Below are 14,271 nucleotides of genomic sequence, written 5' to 3' on the forward strand. Positions count from 1 at the left end.
AGCAAAACGCACCGCGCAACCGGCCGGGCCTGGCCGGCGGGCCCGCCGCCGCCTCCGGCCCCCGCGGCCTGCGGGGCCTGGGTGAGGCCTAAGCCGGGGCCTCGCCCAGGAGCCCGGGCCGGCCCAGGGGAGCCAGGGCCCGGCTCCCCCGCTGGAGGAGCACCACTGGTCCAGGGGGCTGCCGGCTCAACTGCCCGTGAGCTCCCAGAGGAGGACGGCGCTGTGGGAGGCCGTGAGGAGGCAGCGGCCGGAGGGGGCGAAGCGGCAGAGGTGGACGACGTCGTCATGGCCGGCGTAGTCCTGTGCCTCACCCGTGGGGCAGCGCAGCAGCCTCAGGAGCCGTTCTGTGGGGAGAGGACAGGGCTCAGTGCTGGGAAAAAGGGGGGGTTTACCCCCCATGGGGCTTGTCCCTGCCAGGAGCAGCGTTCCCAGCCACCTCCCGGCCCCTTTTGGCCCTGCTGTGTCAATACGACAGGAGACAGCTTCTTGCCCAAGCGAGCAGGCAATTAATGTCTGGTAACGAGGAGAGAGCGGGAATGTGGCAGCTCCATGCTGTGTGTCCAGCTGTCACACTACAGCAATGGATGCAGCACCACATGTTTGTGCAGCTCTGCTGTCACACAGCCCCTGCTGAGCACAGGGCCACGCGCTTCAGGGTGTCCTGCAGCTCTGGGGCAGGCACGGAGCTCATCCTGCTCTGGGAGCCACCGTCAGAGCGGGATGGACATAATTCTGCTTCCTCAGGCAGATAGAAGCAGCTACAGGAGCAAAGTGCTTCTGACACGGGGAGGGTGCTGACCCTCCCTGTGCTGGGGGAAGGTCTCTCGTGCCTCCTGGGCTGTAGCTCACACAGCCACAGAGCTGTTCGCTCATAAACGGAGATGAAGACAGCCCATAACCCCAAGGAGTCATTCGAGTGACAAATCCTGCTCGTTGACAAACATGACTGAGCTCATGCATCTCGTTTCTGACCTATGAGTCTCCCATAGCTTTCTCCTTGCCTGACACATAGCCTGCGTGGGAGCAGGATCCTCACAGTCCCAAAACCATAGCTCCCCAGGGTCTGAGGGCACAGGCTGGTGTGTGTGCGTGTCCGTCTTGTTTAAAGGAAAAAAAAAAGACATTTGGTTTCCCCCTGATTCAGAGGAAGAAGGCGAGATCCCTCCCCACTAAAGGTAACCTGGGGACAAGGCAGCCTGGGCAGCGGAGCCTCTGGTACTCACCGCCAAAGCCGACAGCCATGAAGTGTGCAGCAGGAGACAGGCTCAGGGATGTGGCGAAGTAGGGCAAGGAGATCTTCTGAACCACCTGCGCTCCAGCAAGAGAAACACCACCACCACCTCAGAAACGAGCAGGCAGGAGACCAGAGCTGCTGCAGTGACTGTCATCAGGAGGCTAAAGGGCTCCTCTCAAAGAGGAGGCTGACAGATGCACAGCACCTCTCAGAGCTCGGAAACCTGCCAAAGGCACGGACTTTCCAGAGGAGACTCAACTCAAAAAGATTTAGAGATCGTTAGCGCTCCCGAAAGCCACCGCCTTCCCCTCCAGTGGGATGGAAAGGCAGCAGGAGGGACTGGCAGCCTGCCCAGACGCAACCGGAGGCAGGGGCAGGGCCCTGCCGCTCAGAAACTCCCGACTTTCTGAGATGAAAAGCTGTTGCCCCGAGCAGCGGCTTGTCTGAGCCCACCCCACGCCGTCAGACCTGGCTTTACGCGTGGGGCGATGCAGTCTCCCCACCACTGCACCTTGTTCCACGTGCCCACAGCCCCACAGCGGCAGAGGAGCGCCCGTGTCACCCCAGCAGTACCTGTTTCTTGTGCAGATTGTAAAACAAAGCTTCCTTCTGCATCCCGAAGCCGACGTAGACCAGGGTGCTGGGTTCCCAAGGGCAGAAGGCGGCCAGGCTGGGCGGGAGGCCACCGAGACCCTGGTGGTGGAAACCGAAGGGAACAACATCGAGGTTAGCTTCTCCAGCCCGACCCAACACAGTGGGGACAGAAGGAGAGCACGGAGGGACACCAGCCCTTGGGCTGTGAGCATTGGACTAGCGGGAAATTAGTACAATTGAGGCTGTCTCCTCCCTCTGGCATTGCCATCTCAGACACTCACAGCAAAGAAGCAGGGAGCAACCCCACACTGCCATGGAAACCTGAAGCAAACTGTTGACTGTCACAGGAGGGGGAGACATGAGGGTCCAACAGGCTGAATTTCCGCTGAGGCGTTATTGCTACATGGGCTTGAAGGTGGGATTGGGTTGTGGATGGGTTTAACACAAGAAAATAGGCCCCAGAAGATAGATCTTTAGCAATGGATGCAAGATGAACCCTTCCCCTGTTCACTGTGGGGAAGCCCGTAGTGACTTTCCTTCCTGGAGAGGAAATCCATCATTTTGGGAATAAACAGAAGAAACATTGACAGGACCCAACTGCTGTGTGGGCCCGGATGGTGTTTGGCCCTGAGGGTGGCAGGTTGAGGCATCTCTGCTTGCCCCCCCAAAAAAGACCCAGCTCCCTTCTGCATGCCAAAGTCATGTGCACTGGGGACCATCCCCATGTCCTCTCCGACACAGACCCTCCTCCCTTTCTAGCAGGTGTCCTGCTGCCCAAATCCCACTCCTGGGTGGGAGCCCAAGCGCTCTGCAAGGCATCACAGACACACAGGCCTCGAGTCCTTGGCTCTGTGAACCCCACACTGAATATTCACCCCCAGTGAATATTCACGCTCTGAATATTCATGCTCTTTGGGGGTGTCAAAGTTAGCAGCACGCTCCTCGTCAGGTCTCTCTTCTGTGCCCTGCGCTCGCTGCTGCCTGTGCTCTGTTTTGCGTGGCGCGGGGCTGTCAGCTCTTTGCAGATGCAGTTTTTGACTCCTCACGCTCACAAAGTCAGTGCTTCCCGGCGGTTCATGCTGCTGCAGCTCCTGCTGCCTTTCGACATGCAAGAACGCGCGCTAACAAGATGCTCTTTGAGCAGCAGAACTAAGGAAGATGACTTTCCTGTAGCTCCATCCCGCTCGGAGCCTTGAGACATCCCTCCTTTGGCTCTGCTGGTGCCAAGCCCCATGCCATGAGTGGGCAGGGGCCAGGCAAGTGCCACACTCACCTCGGGGCTGGCAGGAGCTGGGAAACTGAGCCAGTCGAGGAGCTCACACTTATCCTTCAGCCAGTCCGAGGCCCAGATGCTGACCCGCCGGTCCAAGCTGGTGGCCAGCCAGAGCTCACCTCCTTCCACCCCAAAGTCACGGTACTGCAGAAGATAAAAATCAACGCTGCGACTCCTGGCAGCACAGAGGCTTCCAAGGAAATAACCCCAGGCAATGCTAAAGGCTTGGGGAAGCGTGGCTGGAGCTGCCCAGCAGAAAAGGAGCTGGGGGTGTTGGTGGACAGCCGGCTGAACGTGAGGCAGCAGTGTGCCCAGGTGGCCAAGAAGGTCAACAGCATCCTGGCCTGGGTCAGGACCAGTGTGGCCAGCAGGAGCAGGGCAGTGATGGTGGCTCTGGACTGGGCACTGGTGAGGCCTCACCTCGAGGGCTGGGTTCAGTTCTGGGCCCCTCACTACAGAAAGGACATGGAACTGCTGGAGTGTGTCCAGAGGAGAGCCACCAAGCTGGGGAGGGGTCTGGAGAACAAGTCACATGAGGAGAGGCTGAGGGAACTGGGCATGTTGAGTTTGGAGAAGAGGAGGCTGAGGGGAGACCTCATTGCCCTCTACACCTCCCTGAAAGGAGGGTGGAGAGAAGTGGGGGTTGGCCTCTTCTCCCAAGGGAATAATGACAGGAGCAGAGGAAATGGTCTGAAATTGGGGTAGGGGAGGTTGAGATGAGATATTAGGAAGAATGACTTTCCTGAGAAGGTGGTCAGGCACTGCAACAGCCTGCCCAGGGAGGTGGTGGAGTCACCATCCCTGGAGGTATTTAAGACATGCGTAGATGTGGCACTTCAGGGCATGCTCTAGTGCCTGAGATTGTTGGTTTGTGTCCGTTTGTGAGTTGGTGTGGTGTGGTTTTGGTTTTGGTTTTTTTTGTTTGTGGTTGGACTTGATGATCTCAAAGGTCCCTTCCAACCATGAATATTCTATGATTCTGTGTTGCTAGAGCTCGTGGGAACACAGGCCTCATGCGGTAGGGGATCAACGCCAGGATTGACCTCCATTTGGGCAGTGCTTAAAGTCGCTTAGAATAAAATAGGACAAGGAAGCCGTGGCATCGGAACCGTCGGGACGCTCTGGGCTGAAAGCACCAGCAGAAGAGGCTGCTGGAGGAGGGGTGAGAGCCTGGTTGGAACAACACAGATCTCTTCCCCTGAACGCCCTCCAGACCTGCGTATCTCCTAGGGGAGTGCTTGCAGATCACATGTGTCCCCTAACAAAGTCCTTCACCTAAAAGAGCAGAGGATCTCCTAAGTCTAGGATTACCAGGGAACACAGCCTTGCAGCATGGATGATTTTAAAGCCTGAGAATTTAGGCTAAATTATTTTCATTTCTGCTGCGTGAAGGAAAAAGACTGTCCATGAAGAGAAGGACAAAGGAGATGCTGAAACCATCACGCTGCTGCACAACCACATCTTCCCAGCTCCACAGAGGAGGCCAAGCTTCCAAGGGGAGACGTGGGGAAAGCTCACTGAGCCCTTTTTTGGGGGCACAGGGGCTGAAAAGCTCACAGCCCAGGCTGCTTTCAAGGGGTGTTGCTCTCCGAGAGCACGGGGGGCAGACACACATCATGCCTGCGTGCAGCCTGTCTACAACAGCCACCAAAGTTCCCCCCACCCACAGGCACTTCTCCCACTGAAGACATCCCTGGAAAAAACTAAAGAGAAGTTACTGGAGGGGATGGGGGCCCGAAAAAGAAAGGTGAGGCACAATGAATCCAACCCGCTGAGCGACCCGACAACACCTCTGTGGTGACACACGGGGAACTTGCTCTTGCAGAGCACCAGGGCAGAGGGTGAGGTCTCACCTGCTTCCTGGTGCACTGGAGGACAGTGATGGGGGAGCCTTTGTGCTCGGCGAGGACGTGGATAGTCATTCCAGTGTGAGGGCTGCTGACAGCCACGAGCCCGTCCTTGCCCCCCGACAGGATCATTTCTCCTGTGGGCAGAGGGGAGAAAAGAATGGGACGCTTCTTGTAGGAGAAGGAAAAAAGCCATAGGAGAAAGATCTGAGATCGTGGGATAGCGGTGTCCCAAAACACTGTGAAAAGCTGGGAATATCCGAGTCAAAGGCTGGGTAAGGTGAGAAGGCTCAGAGACACCCACTGAAACACCACACTGAAAAAAAGCTGCTGCAGATCATAAGCAGGAGGACACAAAGGCATGTTTGTTGCACCCAAATCCCTTTGCTATACCATTGCCAATATATCATAGAATCACAGAATGGTTAGAGCTGGAAGGAACCTTAAAGCCCCCCCAGTGCCACCCCCTGCCCTGGGCAGGGACACCTCCCACCACACCACGTTGCTCAAAGCCCCCTCCAACCTGCCCTTGAACCCCTCCAGGGATGGGGCAGCCACAGCTTCTCGGGGCAACCTGGGCCAGGCTCTCACCACCCTCACAGCAAGGAATTTCTATTATCTACTCTAAATCTCCCCTCTTTCAATTTAAAACCATTCACCACGTGCTCAGCTGGCAGCAACCAGAGCTCATTGACACAAGTTCTCTGGCTCTCCCTGCCCGCGGGTTTTTGGGGAGGTCAGCAGCCCACAGAGCAGCTGGAGGTCAGGGTAACCCAGTGAGGACCACCTCGCACTCTCTGAGGCAACATCTCCCCAGGGGCAGCCTCACCATCTGTGGAGTAGGCAATTGCCGTCAGCGCGACGGCGTGAGGGTGTATTTTCAGCTCCATCTCTGTCCTGGAAATGCTGAAGACACGGACGGTGCCGTCGCTGTACCCTGCCACCACGTGCTGGTTCTCAGCTCCCCACGCAGCCACGGGACAGGGCTTCCAGGCCAGACACTGGCAGCTCTGCAAAGCAACCAGCAACGACACAGTGAAGACACCAAGCACAGGGAAAGCTCCACCTGCAAGTGTTTCTCCACCTTCAGTCTGCTCCGTGAGGACGCAGCAGTCCCTGCAATCCCAAGAGGAAAAGACTGATGTAGAATCATCATAGAATAGTCTAGGTTGGAAGAGACCGTTGGGATCATCGAGTCTGGAGCACAAGTCTTACGAGGAGAGGCTGAGGGAGCTGGGGGTGTTCAGTCTGGGGAAGAGGAGGCTGAGGGGAGACCTTATCGCTCTGTACAAGTACCTGAAAGGAAGCTGTAGAGAGGCGGGGGTCGGTCTCTTCTTCCAAGCTACAGACGATAGGACAAGGGGTAATGGCTTCAAGTTGTGCCAGGGGAGGTTCAGGTTGGATATTAGGAAACATTTCTTTACTGAGATGGTTGTCAGGCATTGGAATGGGCTGCCCAGGGAGGGGGTGGAGTCACCATCCCTGGAGGTATTTAAGAAACGTGTAGACGTGGCTCTTCAGGGCATGCTCTAGTGCCCAAGGTTATTGGTTTGTGGTGGGATGTTGTGTGGGTGGGTGATGGTTTTTTGGTTTGGTTGTTGTTGTTGTGTGTTTAGGGGGGGGGTGGTGGTGTTTTGTTTTGTTTTTTGGTTTGTTTTTTTTTTGTGGTTGGACTCGATGATCTCTGAGGTCCCTTCCAACCACTACAACTCTGTGATTCTGTGAGTCCAACCATCTACCCTACTCTCCAAAGTCCTCCCCTACACCATATCCCTCAGATAAGCATCCCAGCACCTACGCATCCCTTAAACACATCCAGGGATGGTGACTCAACACAGCCCAAACGATTTTACCTGGTTGAGCACCTGGAACTGTACCACCAGCTCCGTGCTGCCCAGAGACCAGATCCTCAGGCTGCCGTCTTCCCCGCACGTGGCGCAGTGAGTTTCGTCGGGACTGAAGCACACTTCAGTCACCTGCAGCAAGAATGGAGACAGAGAACCAGGGCCCTACAAATGCCACAGCCTGGAGGACATCAGCTCCTCTGCCCTCTCCTCCCCCAGGTCCCCTCTCATGGGGGAAACCAAACAAGAAGCCCCAGACCTAAAGGAAGGTGGGGTGCTTTTGTTTTGCGCTTCAATCTTGGGCTGACAACTAGGCTTGTGATGGAAACCAGGAAACCTCACCCCAAAGCTGGGAGCAGGCACTACACGATGTAGGTGTAAGTAAAATTCCTTCTCTTCCACCGTTTGAAATCTTTTTTTCTGTAGCATGAAGGTACCCCAAAGCAACAGCAAAATTCAAACCAGTCATTCTTCACCTCTTCAGGTGTTTGGTTTTTGGTTTTTTTTGGGGGGGCGGGGTTTAATGTTTTAGGTGAAGAAAATATTATCCTGTGTGAATGTCCAGCCAGAGAAGGGAAGGAGCAGCACTCGGGAACGAAGCTTTTGTGACTGTGAACTAAATTATTCCACTCCAGCAGAAGGGCCAGAGCTGCTCCCGGGAGGAGGCTGCTCAACACCCGAGGCTCGAGCAGACGAGCTCAGATTTCTTAATAATTCTTAATATTTCTCCTTAGGGCGCACAGCTCCCTCTGGATGTGTGTCCCCTCAGCACTAGCGAGCCCTGCAGCTCCCTGATCTCTCCCGTGGCCAGACCAGGGAATGTTTCTGCAGCAGAGATCACACACAGCGCTGGCAGCTCTGCAGGACAAACCACCCCAGCCCAGCCCCTCTAACCTTGTTCTTGTGGCCGCTGATTAGTCGGATGCTCGTGCTCTCCACCCAGTTGATGTACCACAGCGTTCCTGCCGTGGTGCCCACAATTCCCATCTCCAGGGAGTCGTCAAAGGCTGCACTGACGATCGTCCCATCGAGGGTAATCTCGTGTTCCAGCAGGACTGAGCTGGAGCTGGTGGAAAGGAGGATGTGAGAAGGACCAACTCAACTGTCGGAACAGCCACCCTGCCTCCTTTAAATGCAATTTGCTAATGAGCCCAGTCATGGATTTGCAGATAAACAGTTCCACGAGGTGCTCCTGGTACATTCAACAGCGACAGAATTAGGGCGACAAAGATGGTGAGGGGTCTGGAGAATGAGTCTTATGAGGAGAGGCTGAGGGCGCTGGGGGTGTTCAGCCTGGAGAAGAGGAGGCTGAGGGGAGACCTTATTGCTCTCTCCAACTCCCTGAAAGGAGGGTGTAGAGAGGTGGGGGTCGGTCTCTTCTCTCAAGTCACAGGCGACAGGACAAGAGGAAATGGCCTCAAGTTACACCAGGGGAGGTTCAGGCTGGATATTAGGAAAAATTTTTTCCCTGAAAGGGTTCTCAGCCATTGGAATGGGCTGCCCAGGGAGGGGGTTGAGGCCCCATCCCTGGAGGTGTTCAAAAGCCGGGTTGATGTAGTGCTGGGAGGTCTGGTTTAGTGATGGTGATGCTTCTTGTTTGTTGTGTGGGTGTCTATTTTTGTCAGTTGGGTTGACGGTTGGACAAGATGATCTTTAAGGTCCCTTCCAACCTAGAAGATTCTGTGATTCTGTGACACCCGTTACCTTTGCGCTGCAACCGTCTTTTACAGGAAAGGAAGAAAACAGGGGATGCAACAAGTGCCAGAGAAGAAACAAAGGCAATGTATTTTCACCGATTCTCTTTAAAGGAGTTCCTACACATCACCGACACAGACTTCAGGCACGATTGTACTGGAAATGAGCGGGGTTTAAGAGGGTTCAGCTACCTGTGGCAAAAGTTCAGGAAAAAGATCCAGACAGAAAGAATCAGCGGCCACGGGACGGAGAGGAAAAGCTAAGGATGAAAAAGTCCATGAAAAGCCACCTCTCAGACAGGTCCCAGGAGCTGCCAGACGAGGGGAGGAGCGTCTCAAGGGCACGGAGTGTTCTGGAGATGGGGATGGGGACAGCGGGGACAGGGCCTCCTACCTGGCATCGGGACCTTTCAGCCTCAGCTCCTGCACGGCGCCCACTGCCCACAGCCGGATGCGTTTGGTGTTGCTGCCGCTCATCAACCTGTCGTGCCCACACACCAGCACACCTGGGGGGCCACGGGGGAATAAAAGGGCACCCCTGAATATCCACCACTCCCAGCCATCACCCCAAGTGTGCTCCTGACACCCAGGCCACCAATTCCTCTGGGCAGGGCAGCAGGGGTGTTTTACAGCCCATTACCCAGCGTTTTCACAGACTAGAAGTGGACCCCCCCCAGCTCTGATGAGGAAACTCAGGGAAATCCAGACCCACTGCCACCCCACACGTCTTGCATCCCACACAGCAAACTGGTTTTGTGAAATGAGAAGCCCTGCAAGCTCGTTGCTCTTCTTTCCTAACACATTCCCAGGGAATTTGTTACAGCCCTGACATCTGCAGGGCATTTTACAGCCCGAGGTGTCTGCACCCACCGATCTCGCCCTCGTCGGCCGTGTTCCCATGGAATTTGTTACAGCCCTGACATTTCAGGGCATTTTACAGCCCGAGGTATCTGCACCCACCGATCTCGCCCTCGTCGGCCTCCCACGTCATGAAGCAGCAATTGGTCTCGGTGTCCCACACGCAGATCTGCCCTGAGTTGGTCCCGCTATAAAGAAGACCATCGGCACCATAACAGAGAGATGTCAGCTCCACTGGCCCCAGAACATCCGGAGCAGGGGCTCGATGAACCTGCCAGAGCACAGAAAACAGAGACGTCAAAGAGAACACGGTGCTTCTCTACATCAGGAGAAAAACGCCCTCCTTCCACCCTCAATTTATCCAGTTAATGCCTCGAACACAACTGAAAGCCACTCACGGGCAGCCAACATCATCTCACTAGGAGAAATCATCAGCTCTCACACACACATTGGCCCTTGTGGCCAAGAAGGCCAAGGGCACCCTGTGGGCATCAGGAAGAGTGTGACCAGCAGGTCAAGAGAGGTCATCCTGCCCCTTTACTCCACCTTGGTGAGCATTGGGTCCAGTTCTGGGCTCCCCAGTTCCAGAAGGACAGGCAACTGCTGGAGAGGGGACAGGAGAGGGCTACAAAGAGGATAAGGGGACTAGAACATCTCTCTGCTGAGGAAAGGCTGAGGGACTTGGGTCTGTTTAGTCTGGAGAAGAGAGGGTGAGGGGGGATCTGATCAATGCCTATAAATACTTGAAGGCTGGGTGTCAGGAGGATGGGGCCAGGCTTTTTTCAGTGGTGCCCAGGGACAGGACAAGAGGAAATGGGCACAAACCTGAATATAAAAAGTTCCACCTCAACATGAGGGGGAACTTCTTTCCTGTGAGGGTGGCAGAGCCCTGGGAAAGGCTGCCCAGGGAGGTGGTGGAGTCTCCTTCTCTGGAGACATTCAAACCCCACCTGGACACGTTCCTGTGGGACCTGCTCTGGGTGACCCTGCTCTGGCAGGGGGTTGGAGGAGATGATCTCCAGAGGTCCCTTCCAACCCCGTGTGATTCTGTGATTCTGTGACTTGTGTGGGCAGAGCCTCCATCGCGCTCACCAGGGGCTTGGGAAAAGAAGAAGTCAGAGATGCTGAACAGAAATTTTAGAAGAAGGTAAAACTGAGGTTTACCTTGAGCTTGACGTCAGCTCCCTGCTGCTCCAACAGCCAGAACGTCACAGCTCCCTTCCCCACGCAGGCCAGGTCTCTGTGGGAAAAGGGACTAAACGCCACGTCGTGGACTGGCTCCGAGATACAGGTCGAGGAGATGAGTTCGTACGTGCTGGTGTTCCAGAGGGCAATGGTTTGGTCGCTGTAGTCCCCTAGGTAGAACACAAAAGAGAGTCGGAGGAAATTCTGCAGCCTCAGGATATCTGCAAGCAGACACAGAATCACAGAATCACAGAATCTTCTAGGTTGGAAGGGACCTTAAAGATCATCTTGTCCAACCGTCAACCTCACTGACAAAAATAGACACCCACACAACAAACAAGGAGCATCATCACTAAACCAGACCTCCCAGCACTACATCAACCCGGCTTTTGAACACCTCCAGGGATGGGGCCTCAACCACCTCCCTGGGCAGCCCATTCCAATGGCTGCTCCTTCGTCCAGTTGTTTGGAGACAACTGCCATCAACACTGTCCCAGGCACGGACACGGCTCCTCACGTGCTCAGCAAAAGCTGCTGAGGGCAGATAGAACCAGCCCAACGCTTCCTGCTGGGGGTTGGAGCAAATCTGGCCCCGCAGCGGGGTCTGCAGCCGGCGTTGAACCAGCTGGTGGCAGGCAGGGCAGGGATTTCAGCACAGAGCAGGTTTTCTGCTGTTTCTACATCCTTAGGAGCTACTTCACACCCCACACAAGCCCCCCCGGAGATACTCCATCATCAGGGCTAACAATGGTCTTGACACACAAAAGGGATGTCACCTTTGCTGAGCTCAAAGCTGAGCTGGGAGCTGATTGTGGATGGAAGCCACCGTATATTAGGAAAAATTTTTTCACTGAAAGGGTTCTCAGCCATTGGAATGGGCTGCCCAGGGAGGTGGTTGAGGCCCCATCCCTGGAGGTGTTCAAAAGCCGGGTTGATGTAGTGCTGGGAGGTCTGGTTTAGTGATGATGCTCCTTGTTTGTTGTGTGGGTGTCTATTTTTGTCAGTGAGGTTGACGGTTGGACAAGATGATCTTTAAGGTCCCTTCCAACCTAGAAGATTCTGTGATTCTGTATCTGGGTGGTAGCAGAAGGCACTGACCTCGGTGATGGCAAAACATACCCAGCTCCCAGAGAGCTCCTGGGGACAGTGCTCTCCTGCTGCCTTTCCCAGGCTCCACAACCTCAGTGGAGACTTTCAGCTTTTCTCTTCTCAGACCAGAGCTGGAGGAGGAGGAGGAGGGCTCCTCTCCCACGCAGCTCCAGACAGAGCACAAACCTCTTTTTCTCTCCAGCAAAGCTTCCTTTTTTCCAAGGGCAGACTCACCACCCCGGAGAGAGCGTATTGCCTGCTCCGCAGGTCCTCCCTCACCCAAAACAAGAACTTCCTAATTGCATATTTGTCCTTTAAATGTCCCCTGCCTAAACAAAACAGACAGCTTGAGTGTCCATCTTGTGCTGGCATCGCTGCCTGGCAGGAGGCTCGCAGCTTGAAGCCTGGCTATTTCTACACAATTCCACCTCAGAGGCAATCACAAGTCCAGAAAAAAGGCTTTTCCCTTTGGATACTATATATAGTAACTGCAAAGTATTGACACGGGGCTCGACAAGCACTGGGGAGGCAGGAGAAAGCTGTAACTTCTAGAAAAACGAGCCAGCAGGAGCAATGAGAAAGGACTGAAGGGAAGCTGGGGGGAGCCTGGGGCTGAGAGGCACAAGGGTGTGTTTTTCCCCTCAAAACGTTGCCGACAGCGCCCCGGAAGCGTGTTTAGCTGCAAAGGGTACCGAGAGAGGACCTGAGACCTCTTGCAGTTTTAGATGCTGCATTATCCATCATCCCAAGGCTACTGAGCAACAGCTTCATGCCCACGAGCCTGGGACCCATCTCACAGATACCCATCTCCTGCACCCCAGCTGGCGTTACGGGTGCACTCACCCAGGGTGACAAGGAACCTGTCGTCCCTAGAGAACCCCATGGCTTGCACTTGGGTCTCGTGGTGGAAGAGATTTGCTGCACAAAGCCCCTCCTGGACATTCCAGATGCAGATCTGACAATGGGAGTCTCCGCTCCTCTTCCCTGAGGCAGAGGCAAGGACCTAAGAGAACAATATATTGTCACTGAGACCTTGGTAAATAATTAGGGAACGCTTCATTAGTTAGTCTGAGCAATTAGTAGGCTCAAATTAAAGCTATGTGGTTGGCAAATGGAAAAGTGCGTCCAGTGAAAATGAAAAACTGGGTCCAGTTCTGGGCTCCTCAGTTCAATAAGGACAGGGAACTGCTGGAGAGGGGACAGCAAAGGAGCACAAAGATGCTGAGGGGAGTAGAACATCTCTCTGGTGAGGAAAGGCTGAGGGACTTGGGTCTTTTTAGTCTGGAGAAGAGAAGACTGAGGGGGAATCTGATCAATGCTTATAAATACTTCAAGGGCAGGTGTCAGGAGGATGGGGCCAGGCTTTTTTCAGTGGTGCCCAGGGACAGGACAAGAGGAAACGGGCACAAACTTGAACATAGGGAGTTCCATCTCAACATGAGGAGGAACTTCTTTGCTGTGAGGGTGGCAGAGCCCTGGCAGAGGCTGCCCAGGGAGGTGGTGGAGTCTCCTTCTCTGGAGACATTCAAACCCCACCTGGACACGTTCCTGTGGGACCTGCTCTGGGTGACCCTGCTCTGGCAGGGGCTTGGACTGGATGATCTCCAGAGGTCCCTTCCCACCCCATAGCATTCTGTGATTCGTATGTCAGAACAACCTTCTGCTGATGGCAGGAGGGAACGGTGGCATTACCCAGAGGACAGGAGCTGCCACGGAGCCAGCACAAGGCTCCAAACCCACTTACTGTCTTTCCATAACCCCAGGTCTCCACAAAGCAGAGGGAGAAGGAACAGATAAATGAGATTTTAGCCCGTGACATTCCTTTAGCCCAAAGCAACAGACAAAACCCATCCTGGGGCAGCAAGAGCCTCTCCCACCTGGGCATCGTGGCTAACGGCGAGTGTAGAGATCTCCTCGGCGTGGCCAAGCCAGTGATGCTGTGATCCCGAGTGCAGGTCTTCAACCACGATGATGCAGCCACAGGTGTAGGCGAAGAAGCCTGGCAGAGGAGGAGGAAGAGGAGAAGATGGGATGTTTTCATGTAAAGGCTTCACATGCAGCACCCACTACAACCTACGTCGCGATTCAGGAAAGTTCTTTTTTTTCCCCCTCTCAGTAATACGTAAAAGCTGACATTTCTACCCAGCCTGACACATCCTGGCTGTCGGGCTGAGAGCGGAGTAAGGACAAATCTCACGTCCCCTAACCTGGGCAAAGCAAAGCCCAAAGTTGGGCATCACTCCAGCCTAGAGGAAGGAGGAAAGATGGCCTTTGGGAGAGCTTTCCCTTCTCTCTGTCCACTCAAAAACTGAAGCTCGATTCTGCCCCTAACATCTGCTCATAGCAAAGAAGAAGGGTTACTGGATTTTACCAACACCAAGAACACCTGTGTTAAAGCAAAGATTCCAACCCAACAGCTAGAATCACAGAATGGTTGGGGTTAGAAGGGGCCTCAAAGCCCATCCAGTGCCACCCCCTGCCCTGGGCAGGGACACCTCCCACCACACCACGTTGCTCCAAGCCCCCTCCAACCTGCCCTTGAACCCCTCCAAGGATGGGGCAGCCACAGCTTCTCGGGCCAACCTGGGCCAGGCTCTCACCACCCTCACACCAAACAAGTTCTTCCCCACAGCTCAGCTCCATCTCCCCTCTT

The 14,271-nt window shown here is 54.8% G+C and overlaps 1 protein-coding gene across 1 annotated transcript in view; it reads right to left on the reverse strand.

Moving 5' to 3' along the window:
- Positions 1 to 6: 6 nt before the first annotated feature.
- Positions 7 to 14,271, reverse strand: part of WDR90 (WD repeat domain 90) — a 58,856-nt gene continuing 44,591 nt past the window's right edge. The window contains exons 40-52 of the mRNA XM_014961817.1: positions 13,496 to 13,617; positions 12,462 to 12,621; positions 10,509 to 10,699; positions 9,447 to 9,615; positions 8,881 to 8,992; positions 7,687 to 7,858; positions 6,802 to 6,924; positions 5,778 to 5,958; positions 4,955 to 5,085; positions 3,102 to 3,245; positions 1,808 to 1,927; positions 1,224 to 1,308; positions 7 to 344 (exon numbers count right to left, since the gene is read on the reverse strand). Coding sequence (XP_014817303.1) covers positions 187 to 344; positions 1,224 to 1,308; positions 1,808 to 1,927; positions 3,102 to 3,245; positions 4,955 to 5,085; positions 5,778 to 5,958; positions 6,802 to 6,924; positions 7,687 to 7,858; positions 8,881 to 8,992; positions 9,447 to 9,615; positions 10,509 to 10,699; positions 12,462 to 12,621; positions 13,496 to 13,617 — 1,868 coding nt within the window. The 3' untranslated portion in view covers positions 7 to 186. The remainder of the gene's footprint in view (positions 345 to 1,223; positions 1,309 to 1,807; positions 1,928 to 3,101; positions 3,246 to 4,954; positions 5,086 to 5,777; positions 5,959 to 6,801; positions 6,925 to 7,686; positions 7,859 to 8,880; positions 8,993 to 9,446; positions 9,616 to 10,508; positions 10,700 to 12,461; positions 12,622 to 13,495; positions 13,618 to 14,271) is intronic.

Source organism: Calidris pugnax, unplaced genomic scaffold (assembly GCF_001431845.1).
Source record: "Calidris pugnax isolate Ruff unplaced genomic scaffold, ASM143184v1 scaffold557, whole genome shotgun sequence".
Taxonomy (NCBI): domain Eukaryota; kingdom Metazoa; phylum Chordata; class Aves; order Charadriiformes; family Scolopacidae; genus Calidris; species Calidris pugnax.